The sequence below is a fragment of the Empidonax traillii genome, unplaced genomic scaffold (assembly GCF_003031625.1).
Source record: "Empidonax traillii isolate 1590-97213 ecotype Southwest subspecies unplaced genomic scaffold, ASM303162v1 scaffold1:size7828297, whole genome shotgun sequence".
Lineage (NCBI taxonomy): Eukaryota > Metazoa > Chordata > Aves > Passeriformes > Tyrannidae > Empidonax > Empidonax traillii.
The window spans coordinates 840,635-858,565 of record NW_020955194.1 but is presented as its reverse complement, the minus strand read 5'-3'; the positions used below and the strand labels follow the sequence as shown (position 1 = coordinate 858,565).

The window sequence follows — 17,931 nt, the reverse complement described above, 5'->3', positions numbered from 1 at the left end:
AAGGAAATAAAAATTCCAGATTTTAATGTGCTAGTAAACAACATAAAAAAAACCCCAACAAAACAAGGCAAAAGTTTTCATCTGAAAAAAAAAAAAAACAAAACAACCCAACCACATTTGTAACACATTCTCTTAAAAGTTTAAATTTCATCATTGAGTTGGTAATGTCCAAACAAATTTTTTACTACAGCTATCTCGAGGTTCTTAATTAAACCCCTTCAAGATTTGTACATCACAGTAAATATTCTTTCATAGTCATTGCTATGGATGTAACATTTATCCTCATTATTGAACCTTCATCAGATTTGGAAGTCAGAGAACTAAGAAAACTGTTCCAGAAATATGTATATATTAAATCCAAGCAAAGCAACATTTAAAACAAGTTGAGAGCGACAAAAAAGACCTCCAATTAAGAATGATTTTTAAAAAGGATAAAAAACCCAGTCCAATGTATGACAAGACTGCACTACAAAACTCACAAAACTTGATGTACAAAGCACTTCTAATAAACTTCTTCCAGCCGTACTTTTAACTTCACTAAGAATACTTTTTTTTCCTTGTTTGAAATCAGGAATTATTAAAAAAAAAAAAAAAAAAGAAATCAACAAGAAATCAATGCTGTTGAGTTTACAGCTAAGGGGTGCACGATTTATGCCATGGATGGCACTTTGCCTATCCTATGTGTAACTCCATCCACATCGTTGGGAAGAGCTAATTGATGCCACTATGAGGGCCACTCATTCTCAGTGAATACCACTGCATAAAATACTGCCTGAGGTTTTTTCCCCCCTCTCATGCAGAGTAACTAGGAACTCAATTTGTCTTTATGAATCTCTTTCATAAGATAATCGCTGTCAGAATCCAACTCTTCTTCATCTACTGATGTTTCTTCCGCCAGACGTTTCATGCCCCGCTGCTGTGAAATGGCCAGGGCGTATTTGATGTTGTAGATGTTCCATTCACAGCTGTCAAAATAAACAGGAACACGTGAGAAACAAAATTCTGTTCTCCTCCAAAATAAAAACACTTCTAGCAGAAGGCTGCCTCGAATTCTCTGGTTCTAATAACATGCTTACTTCAAGTTTTTGATTTAAAAGTTTAAATGTAACAACACGTACAGTTTTGAAACATCTTCGAAATGACGCTGGATGCTTTTCTGGAGGAACTGAATCATGGGGAGCAGCTTCACTGACCTGGAATGGAGAAAACACACAATTTGAAGTGCAATTCATTTTTACATATGGAAATCCTTTTTGTAGTCTCTAGATTTTAACAAGCATACATGTTAACTTTTCAGAGCAAACTTTTTAAGATATACTAAATAAACAAAAGCTCTTTGCTTTTGACTCTTCCCTCAATAATGTCACAGTACTCAACGCAAGTAATACAAGTAATATAATGCAATAATACAAGTAATACTTGATACAAGTAATGCCAGAAATATCTTTTTCTAATGTCAAACTGCAGCTTTAAGAACAAATTCTGCTTGCTGGTAGCAATGACAGTTCCTTCTCAGTACTACAACACTTTCTGAACAAGGTAGAGTTTGTTTTAAATCATCCTCTTCTACTTGAACAGCAACAAAATGAGAAAATTTCTTCCAGTCATTCCAGTAACTAAAATATTATTACCAGCTTTGAAGCAAGGAAAGAGTTACACAATGCACTGGTGTTTAACCTGCAAGACTCTTTCTCATATTATCTCTCACTTAGCCCATTTTAAATTTGTAAATTTGCCTTATTTTGTTCCTAAATGCCTATAAATTCTATACTATGGGTGGGCTGAATATAATTCACAGACCAGGCACAAGCAGTGGTAGAGAACTATACAGGAAAGCTGAGTACTAGCAGCTAAGAGTTCAAGCTATAATGGTAAAATGTATATATATTTCAAGGTAAGATGTATATATATTTCATGTATATATATTTGAAAAATGCAGTCAGTACCTGCCAATTACCTTTCTGTGACATTTAAGATAAATAATTGTTTAAAAACTCCAATGTCAAACCTACTATAACTCTTGAAATCTTTATGTATTTATCGGCTAAGCAAGCCGTGCAAAGCTTTATCTGTTATACCTGAAAATGTTTTTGCAGTATATCTTCACAAATCCAGCAGTGTATTCCAATTCTATCATATACACTTGTTAGAAGCATAAAAACATTCAGGTTCGAAGAGATCTTTAATATCAAGTCCAAAGCATTACTTTTAACATTAGTAAAGAAATTGTAAAAATTAAATAATTGTTGCGTATGCACTATCTAGAATGTCAGTAAGTGTTAAGTAAAAACTGATGGGTTTAAATTTTAATTTTAAAGTGCTTGTGAGCATTTAGACTTTCACAAGATCTCACCTTGTTTTCAGTTTCTGTCCATGCAGCATGAGCAACTTATGAGCCCAAATAAGATAGAACTCCAAGTGACACGAGGTCTCAAATGCAGAGGCCAGGAACTCCAATAATTTCTCCACATACAGGTCTGGGAGTGATGAGCAGACAACATCAACTGTGCAAAAAGGGAAAAAAAGCCCAGAGACATTCAACAGAGTTGAATTACTGTCTGGAGTAACATGAAAGAGACCATGGGAAAACATAAGGGGAAGGAGAAGGTGGCACTGTCTTGGCAGTTGTTTGATATTTAGAGCTGTAATTCAGGTTAAAGTACCACAGTCTCTCAGGAGACAAGTCTTCCCTCTGTCAGCCTTCCAATCACTCCTGTATTTAAAAGCAAGAACTCTTCCCTCCACAAGTTCTTCCTCCTAACAGACTATTATCCCTACCAGCCCTCTTTCAGAACTTAAACTTCCCCCCATCCTCCTCTTTCAGTGTAACAGACTTTACTCAAGTCTGACTTCACACAAATTTCTGTATTCAGTGGAACTAGTTATGAAGAATGGTCAGAGGCAATAAAGGGCACTTAAAAAGACAGCAAAGTCACCTGCCCACAGAGGAAATGTCTGAATGCTGTCAGCAATTGTGTAGCACCTGAAGACCGTAAAAATATTCCCCTTCTCTTCTGAAGACTGAACAAACCCAACACTTCAGCTTATTTTGGCTTACACATCTCTGCTTACAGCTAGCTCAGCCAAATTCCATGGAACATCCACTCACCTTCACTGCTAGGAACAGCCTCTATGACCTCCTGAATTAATTTCTTTTCATTCAGCTTGAAGGCCATGATGATGGCCATAGTGTACTCCTTCTGGCGCAGTGTTTTGTGTATATTGCTGGGTGTGACATCAACATCCAGCTCAAAAGGATCAAAAATCAGTCCAGAGTCCAGTGAATAGATCAGAAGACCCTCTGTGGTGGTGGCTGCCCAGCTTCGTCCTAGAAGACAAGAAACAGTATTTAACAAATATTTACCGAAGATGAGTCTTCTGGAAGGGAAACACAAAAGTAAGGACGAACAGATGACTCCTCATTTGTTTGCAAGAAGTGGGTAAGATTGAAAGATGCACCTTTAATGGACCTGTCAGCAAGGACAACATTTGTAAGAAACACCGGCTCAAGGTGACACACATTTAAGATTCCTAAATTACCCACTGCACAGAAAACCAGTCTATGAACCTAGCAGGACTATGCTACATCTGCAAAGATCTCCAAGGCCTTTGCACTTCATTATTACTCCTCCAATGCTCTGCTCTTGTGCTTGTTTTATAAGGAATGCAAACATCCTAAATTAATTGTCGACACTCACCTGTAGGAGAGAATCGCACACAAGTCACTCTTATTTCAGGTTTAAAGTGTCGGTAACTCATGTCACCTAAAAGAGAATTTTAGAAGTGATTCAGTATGTTCACCAAAAGTTCACAGTTATCAACTCTTAACTATGATGTTATCTTTAAATAATGCAGAACAGGGCAAAAACTGGCAGAGTTAATGACTGGATAAGGCACAGTCCACATCTGAGAGATCAGCCTACAGCTCAAGTGGTCGGACTGAATTTTGCTCTTTGAAAATTAAATCAGGACTGCTGGGTTCCTTATCCAGGAGATCCCTTTACCTCCTGTTTCCTGTTGCTTCTACTGTGCAAAAGGATCCACCCATATATCAGCTGAACACTTGTGTGACAGATCCTTGCGTCTGGAGAACATCCAGGTAATCCTAATATTAAAACTGAGCTCAACAAATCAAACCCTTCTTATCTATGTCAAAGGTTTTGGTCCACACAAAACTAGCAACAACAGAGCAAAGCCAATGCCATACCTCTCTTTACTCCAGGAAGAGGAATAGCAACACCATCGTCACCTCCACCCCCTTCATCAATCAGAGCCAAGCTGCCAAATTCAGTCATTTTTCTCCGATCTAAGTATTCCTAGAAAAACACACAAGTTCCATTCACAGCACTGAATCTCCTCTCAAACAGTCCAGCTCAGTTTAGAGTGTGGTTTCACATCATTACAATGTTGTTTACTCCAGAGAAGCACTGTTTTGTTTCCTCACCTGCAGCCCTGCTCCTTCTGCCCTTCAGGCTCCAATAACTGCCCTCTGCTAATGGAAGGGCTGTGTGGCCAGACAGCTGTGCAAATGAGATTTTAGGAACCTCCCTGCCCCCCCATTTTTAAACATCCATCCCTTCCAGGGTTCTTTTTCAGCTGATATCCTTTTAAGCCACGTGCTGAGCAGTGACAGCACAACTAAGGGCAGCAGAGAACCAAAGTCTGCTTTGCAAACCGCTGTGGCCTAACACGAACACTTGGAACCACAGTCCCTGTAACAACCATCACTCTTCCAGGTAAGGGGGTGTTGAAAAGGTTTATTGGAATTATTTTCCTTCTGATGATTTTCATCACTTACTTTACATTTGAAGGAATTTAATTTTGCATTTGGCAAATAAAGGTCAGTGATTTTGTTCTGTCTCCACAACAAAATCCTTAATTTCTTTGCCAACACAAACAACTGACATCCAGGGAGTTAGTTTAGAACAAAATGTTAAGAATTTAAATTTTCACTTCAGTTTTAAGTTTAGTGACAACTAACTTAGTATGCTTGAGAGTTCTGCTTATTCAATACAAACACACTACAGTTTGGCAAAACTGTAGCTAGCTGACTTCCAGGAATCAATTCTGTTTTCTGAGAAATATTTCCTTACCCCTCTCCTCCACAAAACCAAGACAATGAACCCATGCTTAACGTAACACTCATGAATCACACTTAATGAGATGTTATACCAAAACCAAAGTCTTGTGGGGGTGGGAGAATGAAAAAAGAAGACTCCTGTGCTCACGTACCTCCATTGCATCTAAAGAATGGTTGCATGAGATTTCAAATTTTTTCATAAGAATCTGTTCCTTGACATTATATATACAGACAAATTTTGACAATCCACCTGCCAGAACTGACTGACCATCTGCTGAGTAACAAAGAGTAGTAAAAGACCTGGTAAAGAAGAAGAGAAAGTAGTAAGTTCGCTGTCACATCTGGGCAGAAGACAAGAGTACAGTGTAAAGACACAGAATGACCATTCCGTGAAAAAAGTGGAGGTTTTCAATCACACAGTATGCACTTAACATACAAAATCATTTAGCACAAACAAGTCCTTGGTGCTTTACTATGAATCACAAACAATTTAGAACTTCAGCTTTTTTACGTACTTTCATTCTACTGATTCTGGGTCCCAACTCAGTGAATGAGCTTTTAACTACACCCTACACAACACCGAGGATGGGCAGAGGAGCTAAAGAAAAACCAATGTCATGACCTGTTTTAAAAGAAATGTTGAGAGCTCATCACCAAAAAAAACATTTTTTTTCTTTTCAAAAAGCCATTGTTTCTTTTTTTAATTTTGAGTGGGAGCAATAAGTTAAAAAAACAAAGGAAAAGGAGCAGAACAAAACATGACTTTTACATTATTCTTTTTGACAGCACACGAATTCAGCTTGCCTTTAAACATTACTGCACATGCACAGCAACATGTAACAAACCCCACACTAACATTTTTTTTTTTAAATGAAATAATTTCTGCACACTAATAGTTACATACTAGTATTTCTGCAACAAGACATTCACTTATAAACCTATCACATAGCAAATGAACAACTTGTCATGAGAAGGCTGATATTTTGCTGGGAATCCAACTGATAAAAAAAATACACATGGGTCAAAGTGATGCTGAGCAGTGGATGAACACAGCAGAAGACAAAAAGGAGTCACCCAGATGTCAAGTCAGGCAGTGTTTTAAAATCCAGCATCAGAATCAAAATATCTGAAAAGCAGGTAATACACTCTGAAATCTTCATGTAGAAAACAAATGGAAAGAAACAATTCAAAACCAACACAGCGTTGCACCCTCTTTTCACGGCAACCCCATGTACATACTTGCCCTTGGCCGCCTGCTTGGCAGTTATTTTATCAAGCTCCTTCCTCCCCATCTGAAGATCGTGCCTTCCCTCAATTGAGCCAGTCTGCACTGCATTTTCATGATCCCAAAATGTTATCTGTCCATCCAAAGCAGCAACTGCAAGCTCCTTGCCATCAGGACGGAACGCAACGACGAGAACTGCAAAGAATTTAATTAACAGTTAAAAATGCAGTCAGACATTTTTCTAAGAGAGTTTTTCTAGGATCTTACCTCAACTACCAAAAAAAGTTAAAGTGTAACAAGTATGACTGTACTTTTTCCACCGAACATACACATATTTAGCTAATTATAAAGCTAGAGATAGTATTAAATTAAAATATTTACTGCACTTTTAATCAAGTACTATAGTGAGATTTCTCAACTTTTAGGTTTTATTATCAAGAGTGAGTCTGTCTGTATTTGACACGTTCTGCTGTTCATTACTGAAATATTTTAGATGATATTTTTATATTTGATATACGATGCAAAATGAAATAAAATATTACCATCTGAGTTCATTATTAGTGTCTCCTTAGTTCTCCAGCTGTCTAACATATCCCATAACTTGACTGTTTTATCCCAAGAGGCACTGGCTAGAACACACTTCATTGGGTTAAAGGACAAACTGCTGATGGGACCCTCATGGCCTGCTAAGACCTAGTAAGAGAACACAAGGCAACAAGGAATTAGGTGAAAGAAACTGAAATTCATGTAGTCTGCATTCAGTAAACTCCAGATATAGCCATTAAACCATGCCTAACTTGTCAACACATGCCTGAGATCACTTTTGGACACGTGGCACAATACACACCAGTGATTCTAAACTTTTTAATTTCACAATATAGACACTCTATTTCCACTATATAGATATCTACAACTACGCTTATGCACATACAGCCTCTTTAGAGACCAAGACTTAAGAGTGCAGTGTGCCATTTTCCCCCCTCTAATCAGAACAATCAGACCTGCTATGAAAAAACAAGCCATTGCTCTGAGAATTCATATCCCCCGCAGCTGAAAACACTTCAGAAAAAACACTAATAAAAACTGTAAGAGTAATACAGATTTTTATGTCATGGAGCTCCTGCTCCTCTCAAAAGAAATCAAGGAAAGAAACTGAACTCAAAACTCTGGAGATCCAGCCAAGTACGTGCTGAGTTATTATAGTGATCTGTATTCAATGGTTGTGCCATTGAATTTAATACATGAACTGCTGAGCTCTTCTACTTATACAAGATGTACAATAATGCTTAAGAATTGAAACAATAAAAAACATCTAAAAAAAAAAATTAGAGCCCCTGCTCTGCTCCAGCAGAACCCTCCATGAAATCTGTATTGGTCTTAACGCAGCACCTAAAACTTCTCCATTACCTGCAGAAAATATGTAGAAAAGAACATCTCTGAACAACTGCTGGAGGGAAAGACTCTAATGACCTCATGTTAGCTCAGCAATACTGTTGTTACCTTATCAACAAGAAACAGCTCATTACTCAAAAATTCTAAAAACTTATTTCACACATGAATTCAACGTAATTTCCATGCAATAAATAAAAAAATAAAAAAAATCCTGTGAGAAACATAGTGCAGCTCCAGTTTTCGAATGTAAGGAAACCACTTCCCGTTGTATTGAAACCCTTTGGTCAATCCCAAAGTTACTGAGTATCCCCACAATTTATACTGCGTTAAATTCAAGCCCTCCAACATTGTAGGTCCTTACATCCAGCAGCCTCCCACTCTGCATTGACCAGATGAATATTTCAAAGGAATCCTGGGAACCAGCTGACACGATCTCCCCACTGGAGTCCACAGCCAAACAAGAGAACTGGCTTGGTCGTGGAGACGTAAAGGTGCGGAAGTTGCGGTATCTGTGGTAGGTGTGAAAATACATCATGAGAACACTTTAGGGAGACTGAAAGGTATGTTTCACAAACTTATTTAAAACAGGATTTCATTTTGTATTTTTAAAGTCTTTTACGCTATCTACAGAAAAAATATTCTATGTATAAAATTAGATGTGATGCCTCAGCACACACTTCAAAAGAAGTACCGAAAGCTCTGCAGAAATAGGAGCCAAAAATACTCAAACAGAGAAGTTCTCTTCTGTTAAATAGTGTATTCTGTTAAATAGTTTTTTAAAAAATATAGGCTTGTTTACACATCTAGTGCTGTGCACAGTTGTATTATAACAGCTCAACCACTAAAACTATGGCAGGCGTTCAGTTAGTCAAGTGCCTTCTCCCCATTTGAGTAGAGCCAGATAACGATCCTAGTGGATTTCCAGCTTCCCTGAGAAAAGTTCTTCCAGAATTTTCTTCACAGAAACTGCATGGAGTGACAGGATTCCTAATTACCACCTAAATTTAAATCAAAGGCTGAACCAAAACTCAACAAGGCAGTACTCACATCAAACAAGCAATCAGCACTTAGCTGTATTTCGGGGGGGGGGGGGAGGTGAAAGCTGAAGACTAAATGAGACACAAGAGCTTTTCTGAAGAGTTACCTGTGCAGATCGAAGGCACGCACTGTTCCATCAAGGGAAGCACTCAAAACAACATAACCAGTGGAAGTGAAAGTTACAGCAGTTACACCGCTGGTGTGTTCTGTAAACGTGACAAAACAAAAGCTGCTTGAAGTGTTCCACACTTTCACCTGCAATAGAGACAAGAAAAGACTTCTTGGAATCTCCATAATTGGTTCAGACAATCAGGGTAAGGCAGCAGAAGAGGAAAGAAAAACTAGGTCTAGAACTCTGCAATAGCATAAAAGACTTCCAATATTATCAGTAAGGAATTCTGTGGAAGCGAAGTAAACACACCACAGCTTAACTTTAAACTGCTAAAGACACATTTGCTACAGGAAAATCTAGGGGGAGATGGACAAAAAAAGAACTGAAACAAAGTTAGTTTTCAAGGACAGCTGTAATGCTTGGTGAGCATCTTGAGCTTCCAAGCTTTGTACTGCCATGGGTAAGACAAGTGTCAAATTCAAAACCAACTGTGAAGCCATCACAGAAGTTACAACTGAGATGATATTTCAGTTGGGCTTTTTGCTTGAACAAAAACATTATGTATTTAGCTTTCTGCAGGTTGAGACTTCCGGGGTTTGGCCAGTTTTGAACCTGAATGGCATAAGCCATGAAGTGGCAGATTTTCTTCTGGTGCTCAAAAAGTACTGACTGGAAATCAGCTGCTATTGTTGTTCCATTTAAGTGCCAAGACATTGTGAGATTGCTCTACAAAATATCTTTAAAAAAATAAAAAAGTACCTGTACCCATAGCACAGCATTTCTCTTCAAGTCACCCATGAGAAAGTAATTTTTTGTTAAACAACAAGCTGCTGGACTGGTGCATTTAAAAAGAAAAAGTTGCACTTTTATAAATAATTTGAAATTCATTTCATATGAAAAACAATTAAGAGGGCATGAATCTGGGTGACTTAAGTTCATTCATCCCAAAGTGTCATGGAACCACCACGAGCACACGTGAATCAACATTTGATGAATTAGACATTTTGGTGTTTATGGTGAGTGGATCTGTAATAATTAAAAAAACCATCTGCTAAAAAGCATATGTGATGTAATCTGCTGACACTAGTAATAATAAATCAAAATATACATGCTCTAGAGAGAAAAACAAAAAACATTTAAGAAGTGATGATGCAAAATCATTGCTTTATACTAAGAAAAGTATGTATCAATTACAGTAACAGAGCTTTTGACACAAAAAGGAAAGTCAAGCTGCTTACTACGTTACTAACACTTCAGCTCATATTCCAGCAATACTTCCCCACTTACTTTCCCATCCTCCCCTCCAGTTGCTATGTACTGTCCATCTGGAGAATATGCCAAGGAAACCATGCTGTTGAAATGTCCCTGCTGCTTCAGCACATAGGATTCACTTTGCCATTCCCACACCAGGAGCTGACCCAAACCTGTAACCACAGCAGAAGGACTGACCAGAATTAGGAATACAGTGACCCTGCAAATGCAAGTCACAAAACACACAACTGCAAGCAATGTAATAAAAACAAACAAACAAACAAAACAAAACGATTGATGCAGACAGGTTGCACTCTGTATTTTTCAGTCCTAATAAAAAGCCATTTCTCTATTAAAACTTCAAGGCAGGTTTCCTCAACAACCAGGAGCTGTTACTTGGATTAATGTTCTCAATACTACAGCAGCAATGCTACCAACCAGCTGATAAATGAGCTGGAAAGAAAAGCAGGGCTGCATAAAAGGGTACGGTCTTGGTTTCCATGCAAATCATTATGGACTGGGTGGGAATACTGAAACATCCAGGCAGGTTTGTGATATGGGATGTGCAGCAAGTGGCAAAGGAAGACTGAATGGCCCAGAATGAAAGCATATTGCAAACTACAAGGGATATGGGCTTTACCCTAACTCTGCTTGGGTTTTCATACATGAAACATGTATTTTTTCCTTCGTCAAAAAAATATTTTCCTGAATTACAAGAATTCTGTGAGGAGAGACTAATTAGGGATACTTGTTTTACTGTAGGTATGAGAACAGAAATCATTAACAAAACGTTAACATTTGGAGTCAAGATCAGTAAGAGGAATTTGGGCTTGCACACCCACCATATTCCTCATTTTTCCATGAACAGAGACCCCCAAAAATTTGACAAACCTGAGCATCCAAAGGCAATCCAGTCCCCAGTGCAGTTAATAGCAATAGAAGCTATCCTTTGGTCTGAAATACTGAAGTACAAGAAATACTCAGTAAACAAATTTGCGTTTTCACATCTTGTGTAATAAAACTTCAAGTCTAATGTTTATTATCTCTGTTCAAGCAAGTTGTTTGATCGCTTTGCTGAACTTCTGTACCACTGGAACATCAAAAGCCTCATACAAATTCTTTTTCTTTTTGTCATACTCAAAACCACCAAACAGACATTACTGCCTTCTTTGGAATAAAGGCAGAGTATCTGCATCCCAAAGATGTACTTGCCAGCACAGAGCACAACATATAAGAAAAAAAAGGGGTTTTGGACATAAAAATTCTTTAGCTGGCATCCTACAGCTATGGAAAAGAATTATGATTTAATTTTTTCAACTTAGAGACAATTTACAGAAAATTTTACACATGCAGAACTTTTTTTTCAGCTTCTGTTTTCTACAGAGAAACTGAACACATGGCTGAAGAAATCTACAGCCAATAACTAGCAAATTCTGAGTAGTTTTCTCATTCAGACCTCATTTTTCCATAAAATCCTATGGAATGGAGTTATATGGTATTTATTACATAAATTTACAATTCTGCCTTTCCAGAAATAATAGTACTAAATAGATACTCGAGTCTTAGAATTTTTATGCTCTGTTTATTCATCCTTCACTACTAAACATGGTGTGTCCTCAGTCAAACAAACAAGAAACTCACCCAAACTAGAAACAGTGACAACCCCATACCTCACCTCAAGGAGTGGATCAGATTGAATTCTGGAAGCTCGTGGAGGTGAAAGATTCCAGAGGCAAAACCAGTGACTAAAAGGTGTGTTTTCTTGTGATAGGCTGCAGATGTCAGGTTATTAAAATCTCCCTCTTTATTGAAAAAATACCTGGCACCAAAGAAATGAGAAAGAAGCAAAGTGAATGCAAAAGAAAATTGTGCTGTTAGAGCTGCATTTCAATATAGGACAAATATTTTGATCTAGGTCTCCCATAATAAAGCTGAAAAGCAGGAGTTCCAGAAATTGCTAAATATATGTACTTTATATAAAATACAGTTTAAAAAATATGTACTTTACAAAGCCAGTGAAAACTCATTCTCCTATTTTCTCAATGTTCACCACTGATACAACAATCTGATAATCAGAAGTGACACCTCATCACGTGCAGTGGAAGGGACTAAAAGTTAACCTTAAAGCAACAGCCCTTTTGATCATCTAATGCCAATCCACTGGTTATCCTTCTGTACATGAGTCCTCTTACATTGTACACTCCAAATTCCTTCAGTCTGGAAGTTCACTAAGGCTAATTCAAACCTGGGTTGGGGCAGGATACTTCCTTTTTACCTCTTCTACAGTGGGGGAGCCTGAGAACACTCAAGTTTATCAAATGCTGCTATAACCTCCTGAAGTCAACCAATCCCTTCTTGTAAGAAATCAAAGCCTCTAGACTTTGAGGGTACTGTAATAAAGATCTCGTTACACTTTTTGAGTTTCAAACAATAACACGTATACCTGGACAATAACATGTATACATGTATTTCTTACGTTATTAAAATTACACTTGTTGTTCTGAAGGTGGAAGGTATAATCAAGATATAATTCATATAATCAAGATAAGACAAACAGGTGTTCGAGCAGAACTATTTAGAATGGGACCTACAGTAAATGCTTGAATCCTGGGCAGTTTTATTCTGCTTTGAATGAGTGATAACAGCTGAAAAAAAAGCCCTATATAGTAAATCCCCATGAGACAAATGTGACTGTGGAAAACCGAAAGCCACTTACTTGGCAACACGTGAATATTTAACCTTATTTCTGGTCTCCTGTTCACTTGGATTGGCTTTTCCGTGGATTTCTTCACCCTTTGGCTCTTCAAGCAACTCCTCATCATTTTCTCCTCCATTCTCTTCCTTAGCTGCATCTTTTGGGGGCATGGGCTTCAAGCCATCAAGCTCTGTGTCACACTGCCACACGCAGAGAGCTGCATCCTGGCTAATTGTGTACAGCTACAACACAAACACAAACTGTTCAACATCTCTGCTTTGTGCTCTACTCTTAAAACAGACTCACAGAAGGGTTAGCAAGTGTGCACTCTGATGTCAGGGTAACACATTACTTAGTCCTCTTAGAATCTGAGGTGTTTTGATCTGGAAATTTCACTTGTCCTGAGAGCTGCTGATTTACTCCACCTGTTCTCCAAAAAATTTTTGCAAGGACCAAAGGTAATTTGATTACCAGACAACATTACAGCTAAATAATTTTTTCATGTTTAAAACTATAATGTTTTAGGGGAGCAGTTTTCAATAGCTTACTCACATTCTAAAGTTTACTTCCTTAAATATTCATGGAACTGTAAACTCCCAATCACAGCAGAGGAGTCAACAGATATATTGATTATGCACTTCCTAAATTCTGAGATACTGTCAAAATGGTCACCTACAGGTAAGACTCTGCTTCAACTATTTAAATATTAAAATTTAAGGATGTTGTGTGATTATACATACATCTAGACTGTTCTCTTCAAAAAAGCAAGCCACAATTACATCCTTGTGCCCTCCAAGTGAGTAGTAGATCAAGTTTGCCCATCGTTCTGCTCCAAACACCCACGTAGACATGTCCTTGCTTCCCACTGCAAAACATCTACCAAAAAAAAAAAAAAGAAAAAAAAAAAGAAAAAAAAAAAAAGAGGCAGTTTGAATTAGAACACTGGTTTGAAAAACTCTTCGCTGGGGGGGTGAATGTTCTGAGCACGAAGACACCAGTCACAGCTTCAAAAACATTTTTACACACAGCAGAGTTGTAAACTGGGGTTGGCAACTGCAGCAAAAGTAGGAGTTAAATACATTCAGAATGTCAACCATGCTCACATTCCTAAGATATGTTCCTTTTATGGACTACTAGGCATTTTCAAGCAACAACCCACTGATGACCCCCCATGCATGCATATTTTATACTTTCCAGTCTGCCTAATTATATTTTTTAACTCAAGACAGAGTTTCTAAAGCTAGTACAATAATTATAAGGAAAGAAAATGGGTTGTAACGTGCATACAAATATTAACAACGTGTGCAGGTAGACAGTGCTTTAGTTTAACAACTCACTTGGAATCATCAGTCCAGTCAATACAAGTTGTTTCATCGTATGGACCAAAGTAGGTTTTATCCAGAACAAATGCATTGAATTCTCGTTTCTTCCCAGGAGCATGGTACAGGTAAGCAAGGTTGTCTTTTGTAACCACAAATTTCCTGTCATATGGGGTGGGAGGGTGAAAGCAAAATTGCACACAAAGCTGTTGAATCAAACTGTTCAGTACAGACTGCAACACAACGAAACAAAATGTTAAAAAGGCTCCTGCACTACTGAAACAATAAAAAGGGATTGCTTCTGGGTGAAAAACAAAAAAAAATATTTGCAGATGATATTATCCCCCAACTTATGCACTATAAAAGAGCAAACCTTCAGTAAAAATCACCTAAGGTGAACAGTCAAATATTTATTCTCTGATTCTCATAAAAGAAGGAAAAATTCAAACACTCAAAACAGGATATTCCATTTCAACCTCTCTTCACCTCCATATGTTGGCCACTTCCAGAAACACAAAGCTTGTGCAGCCCTGTTTTATATATATATATATATATATATCTCCTTTAATATGGTCCTCTTGCCAGTGTAATTCCCTAAGGTGGAACTGTGATTCCAACTTTCAAGCAAAACCTCATTCAAGATCCCTTTAAGTCAATCCCAGTGAGGAACGTTGCCGAAAGGGGAGCTTCACACTTTTTCCTTTCACCCTTCTGACGCTTCTAACATCCATGTCACCACAGTTTGGACCCATGACTATGCAGTTAAAACATAAAGGGTGTGAAAAGAAACACTCAATTCAGAGAACTGCCTCTTCTAGTAGTGCAGATGGGCTTTGCTTATTCTCTTCCCCCTCAACTTCACAGATAAAGTGACTCTCCACCAGCTCCACATCTACCCTACTCTCATTAATAGGTATCCTCCCCAGAACGTCTTCATAATCACAACTAGTTTAAGTGGTAATTTCTGCTGTTTTGTCCTAAAGCATGCACTCTCTACTTACTTGCCATCAGGGGAAAACTTGACACTGTGAACTGGCTTGTGAAAATAAAACTGATGTATCACACATTTACCAATCAAGCTGACAAGCAAGGCAGCTCCCTCTGTAAGGGCAGAAAAAGAAGGGTCATGAAAGTAATCAAGTTCACAAAGAAAACATAACTCTAGCAAGCTTAGTTTCTTTCCTTAAAGGGGAGGGGGTAAAGTACCACCTCAGAAATTTTTCAAGGCAGTGTGCTTAGTATTATTAAGAAGAAAAATATAAAACTAACATACAGTACCTAAATTCTGTAAAAAGTTCTTTTAAAGATCTGTAAAAAAAGAACTCTTCCCCAAAACTTCTAACACATTTTTTAAAGCAGAGGACTTCTAACTTGTGTTAAGGTTGAATATCTAGCAACACAGATCTTCCCTACTCAAGGCTGAATTTTTATTTCACTTTCTTATACAACAAATATCTCCTTTGTGAAAGTACCTTCATCAATCAGAATGGCAAGACTTCCATCTGGAGAGAGCCCCACGCACACAATATTAAGCCGTGTAGCCAAAGGAAACGTTTCACACTTGTTACTACAAAAAACAAAAAAGAAGAAAAGATAACAAAGTAAATTTCAGACAAGGACACAGAAAGAACAGTCATCTTCAGTATCAGTGAAATATGGTCTGATACCTATGATAAAGCTACAGAATCAACTCAGATGTAAAATTTTCTTTAGCTGTCACAACCCTAAGAACACCCACTATGTGGTCGTTCTGTGCAGGACAAGGAGTTGGACTCAATGATCCTCAGGGTTCCCTTCCAACTCAGGATTTCGATCCTACATAAGACATGGGCTCCTGACTTAAATACTGGCACAAGGAGCATCAGTCACAACCCTGGCACACAGGAAAGGCTGGTGACGGTCTGAGCTTTGTTGTGTACAAGAGCGAGAGCACAAACACAAGCACAGAAGGAAACCACACCACTAAGTCCAACGCAAACCATTTTCCCCCCATTTACTTCTAAAACACACCTTTACGTAGCTCTTACTCTATTCTCACCACGCAACACCCCGACAGGTATTCCACTGATAACCTTTTAAGGCCGAGTCGGGATATTCTGGAAGGCCGAGCATCCCAGAGAGCCCCAGCCCACGCCAGCGGGATGCGGCGGTGCGAGAGCACCACGGACAAGGCGGCCTCGGGTCGGGCTCCACGATCTCCCCACGGCTTTATTCCCCTCGAAATCCCGGCGCTGCCCCTTCCCCGTCCCTCCCAGCCCTGCCGGAGGCGGCCGAAGGCCAGGGGAGCGGCGGGCTCCGGGGGCTCACTCACTTCTTGAGGTCGAAGAGGGAGACCCTGTTGCCGACGGGGCTGAGGAGGGAGTTTCCATCGCGGGTGAAGCTGAGGTTGCCGCGGCGGTACACGGTGCCCAGCAGGCCGGAGAACTGCGGCGGGAGGAAGGGGAAGGGTGAGCGGGGCGGGGGAGAGGGGAGCGGGGGGGAAGGGGAGAAAGGGGAGCGGGGGGGAAGGAGGGCAGGGGGAGCAGGGGATGCCGAAGCGCGGCCGCTCTCACCCGGTAGGCGAAGCGCATGGCGGACCCACGTGTGGAGGCAGCGCCGGGGCCGCGGAACTGCGGCCGGGAAGGGGCGGGAGGAGGGGATGGGGATCCCGCACATGCGCCCGGGGGAGGCGGCAGAGGAGGGCCCGGGAAGGGGAAGAAGCTGCTCGGGGTGGTTCTTCCCTGCGAGTCGGGGGTTAAGCCCTGTCGGTAGCACTGGAAGGTTCCACCTCTCTGCTTAAGGGCCAGCGCGGCACAGGACTGTGTCCAGATGGTTCTGGAGCATCTCCAGAGAGGGAGACTCCACACCCTCTCTAGGCGACCTGCCCCAGTGCTTGTTCACTGCACAGGAAAGGAGTTCTTCCTCAGGGTTAGGTGGAAATTCCCGTGCAATTCGTTTCTGCCCGTTGCCTCTTCTTCTTTGGGTCGGCATCCTTGAGAAGATCCGTCCTCTGACACCCTCGCTGTAGATATTTACGCACATTAATGAGGTCCCCTCGGTCTCCCTTTCTCCATCCACAGACCGCGCCTCTCCCCCGGCAGCCGCCCCCGTCCCTCCCCAGGACGGCGTTGCGGGTGTTAAACCGGCCACGGGGCAGGAAAACTGTGGTTCTTGTTAGTAAATCCCTCGGGGTGACTGCAGGAGCTGGGCCTGCTCAGCCTAGGGAGGAGAAGAGGGGATCTCATCAATACCTGTAAGCATCTCCAAGGCGGGTGTCAGAGGATGGTGCCAGACTCTTTTCACTGGTGCCCAGGAGCAGTACAAGGAGCGTGAGCCATTCACTAAAACGCAAGAAGTTCCACCTCAACACGAGGCAGAACGTTTTTCCATTAAGGGTGAAGAGCACAGGAACCGGCTGCCCAGGGTAGGCATGGGTTCTCCCTCTCTGGAGACATTCCAAACCCACATGGATGAGTTCCTGTGTCAGCTGCTCCAGGTGGCCTTGCCTTGGCAGGGGAGTTGGATCGAATAATCTCCACCCATCCCTTCCAACAATTCTGTGATTCTCTAACTAGAGTGAAACAACACTAAATAACTGGTGTATAGTTGAGGTAGATTTATTTTAAATCTAATTAATTGCAGCGGAGAGGAGATATCATAGAATCATAGAATCATAGAATAGATTGGGTTGGAAAAGACCTCCAAGATCATCAAGTCCAACCCCTGATCCAACTCCAATTACTATATCATGGCACTAAGGGCCACATCCAATCTCTGCTTAAAAACCTCCAGGGATGGTGAATCCACCACCTCTCTGGGTAGGCTGTTCCAATGCTTGAT

General features: G+C 40.1%; 1 protein-coding gene across 1 annotated transcript; it reads right to left on the bottom strand.

Annotated features, from left to right (window-relative positions):
- Nucleotides 1–123: 123 nt before the first annotated feature.
- On the bottom strand, nt 124–16,753 carry PWP2 (PWP2, small subunit processome component). Its single transcript, XM_027879442.1, has 21 exons — nt 16,665–16,753; nt 16,424–16,536; nt 15,585–15,679; nt 15,114–15,213; nt 14,131–14,274; nt 13,534–13,669; nt 12,815–13,035; nt 11,774–11,917; nt 10,990–11,060; nt 10,135–10,271; nt 8,842–8,990; nt 8,059–8,206; nt 6,848–6,998; nt 6,320–6,500; nt 5,233–5,380; nt 4,208–4,316; nt 3,699–3,764; nt 3,110–3,328; nt 2,354–2,504; nt 1,119–1,193; nt 124–965 (listed from the first exon to the last, which is right to left on the bottom strand). Exons 1-21 carry the CDS (start codon nt 16,680–16,682, stop codon nt 806–808), a joined length of 2,736 nt encoding a protein of 911 aa, XP_027735243.1. The 5' UTR covers nt 16,683–16,753; the 3' UTR covers nt 124–805.
- Nucleotides 16,754–17,931: the final 1,178 nt, after the last annotated feature.

What these genes read in the sequence shown, in the direction of transcription:
- PWP2 (XM_027879442.1), bottom strand. An exon ending in TCCCTCTTCGACCTCAAGAA is followed by an intron (nt 15,680 to 16,423) that starts GTGAGTGAGCCC and finishes TGTTTTTTGTAG; the next exon opens with TAACAAGTGTGAAACGTTTC. An exon ending in AGAGTGGGAGGCTGCTGGAT is followed by an intron (nt 6,999 to 8,058) that starts GTAAGGACCTAC and finishes TTCTCTTACTAG; the next exon opens with GTCTTAGCAGGCCATGAGGG.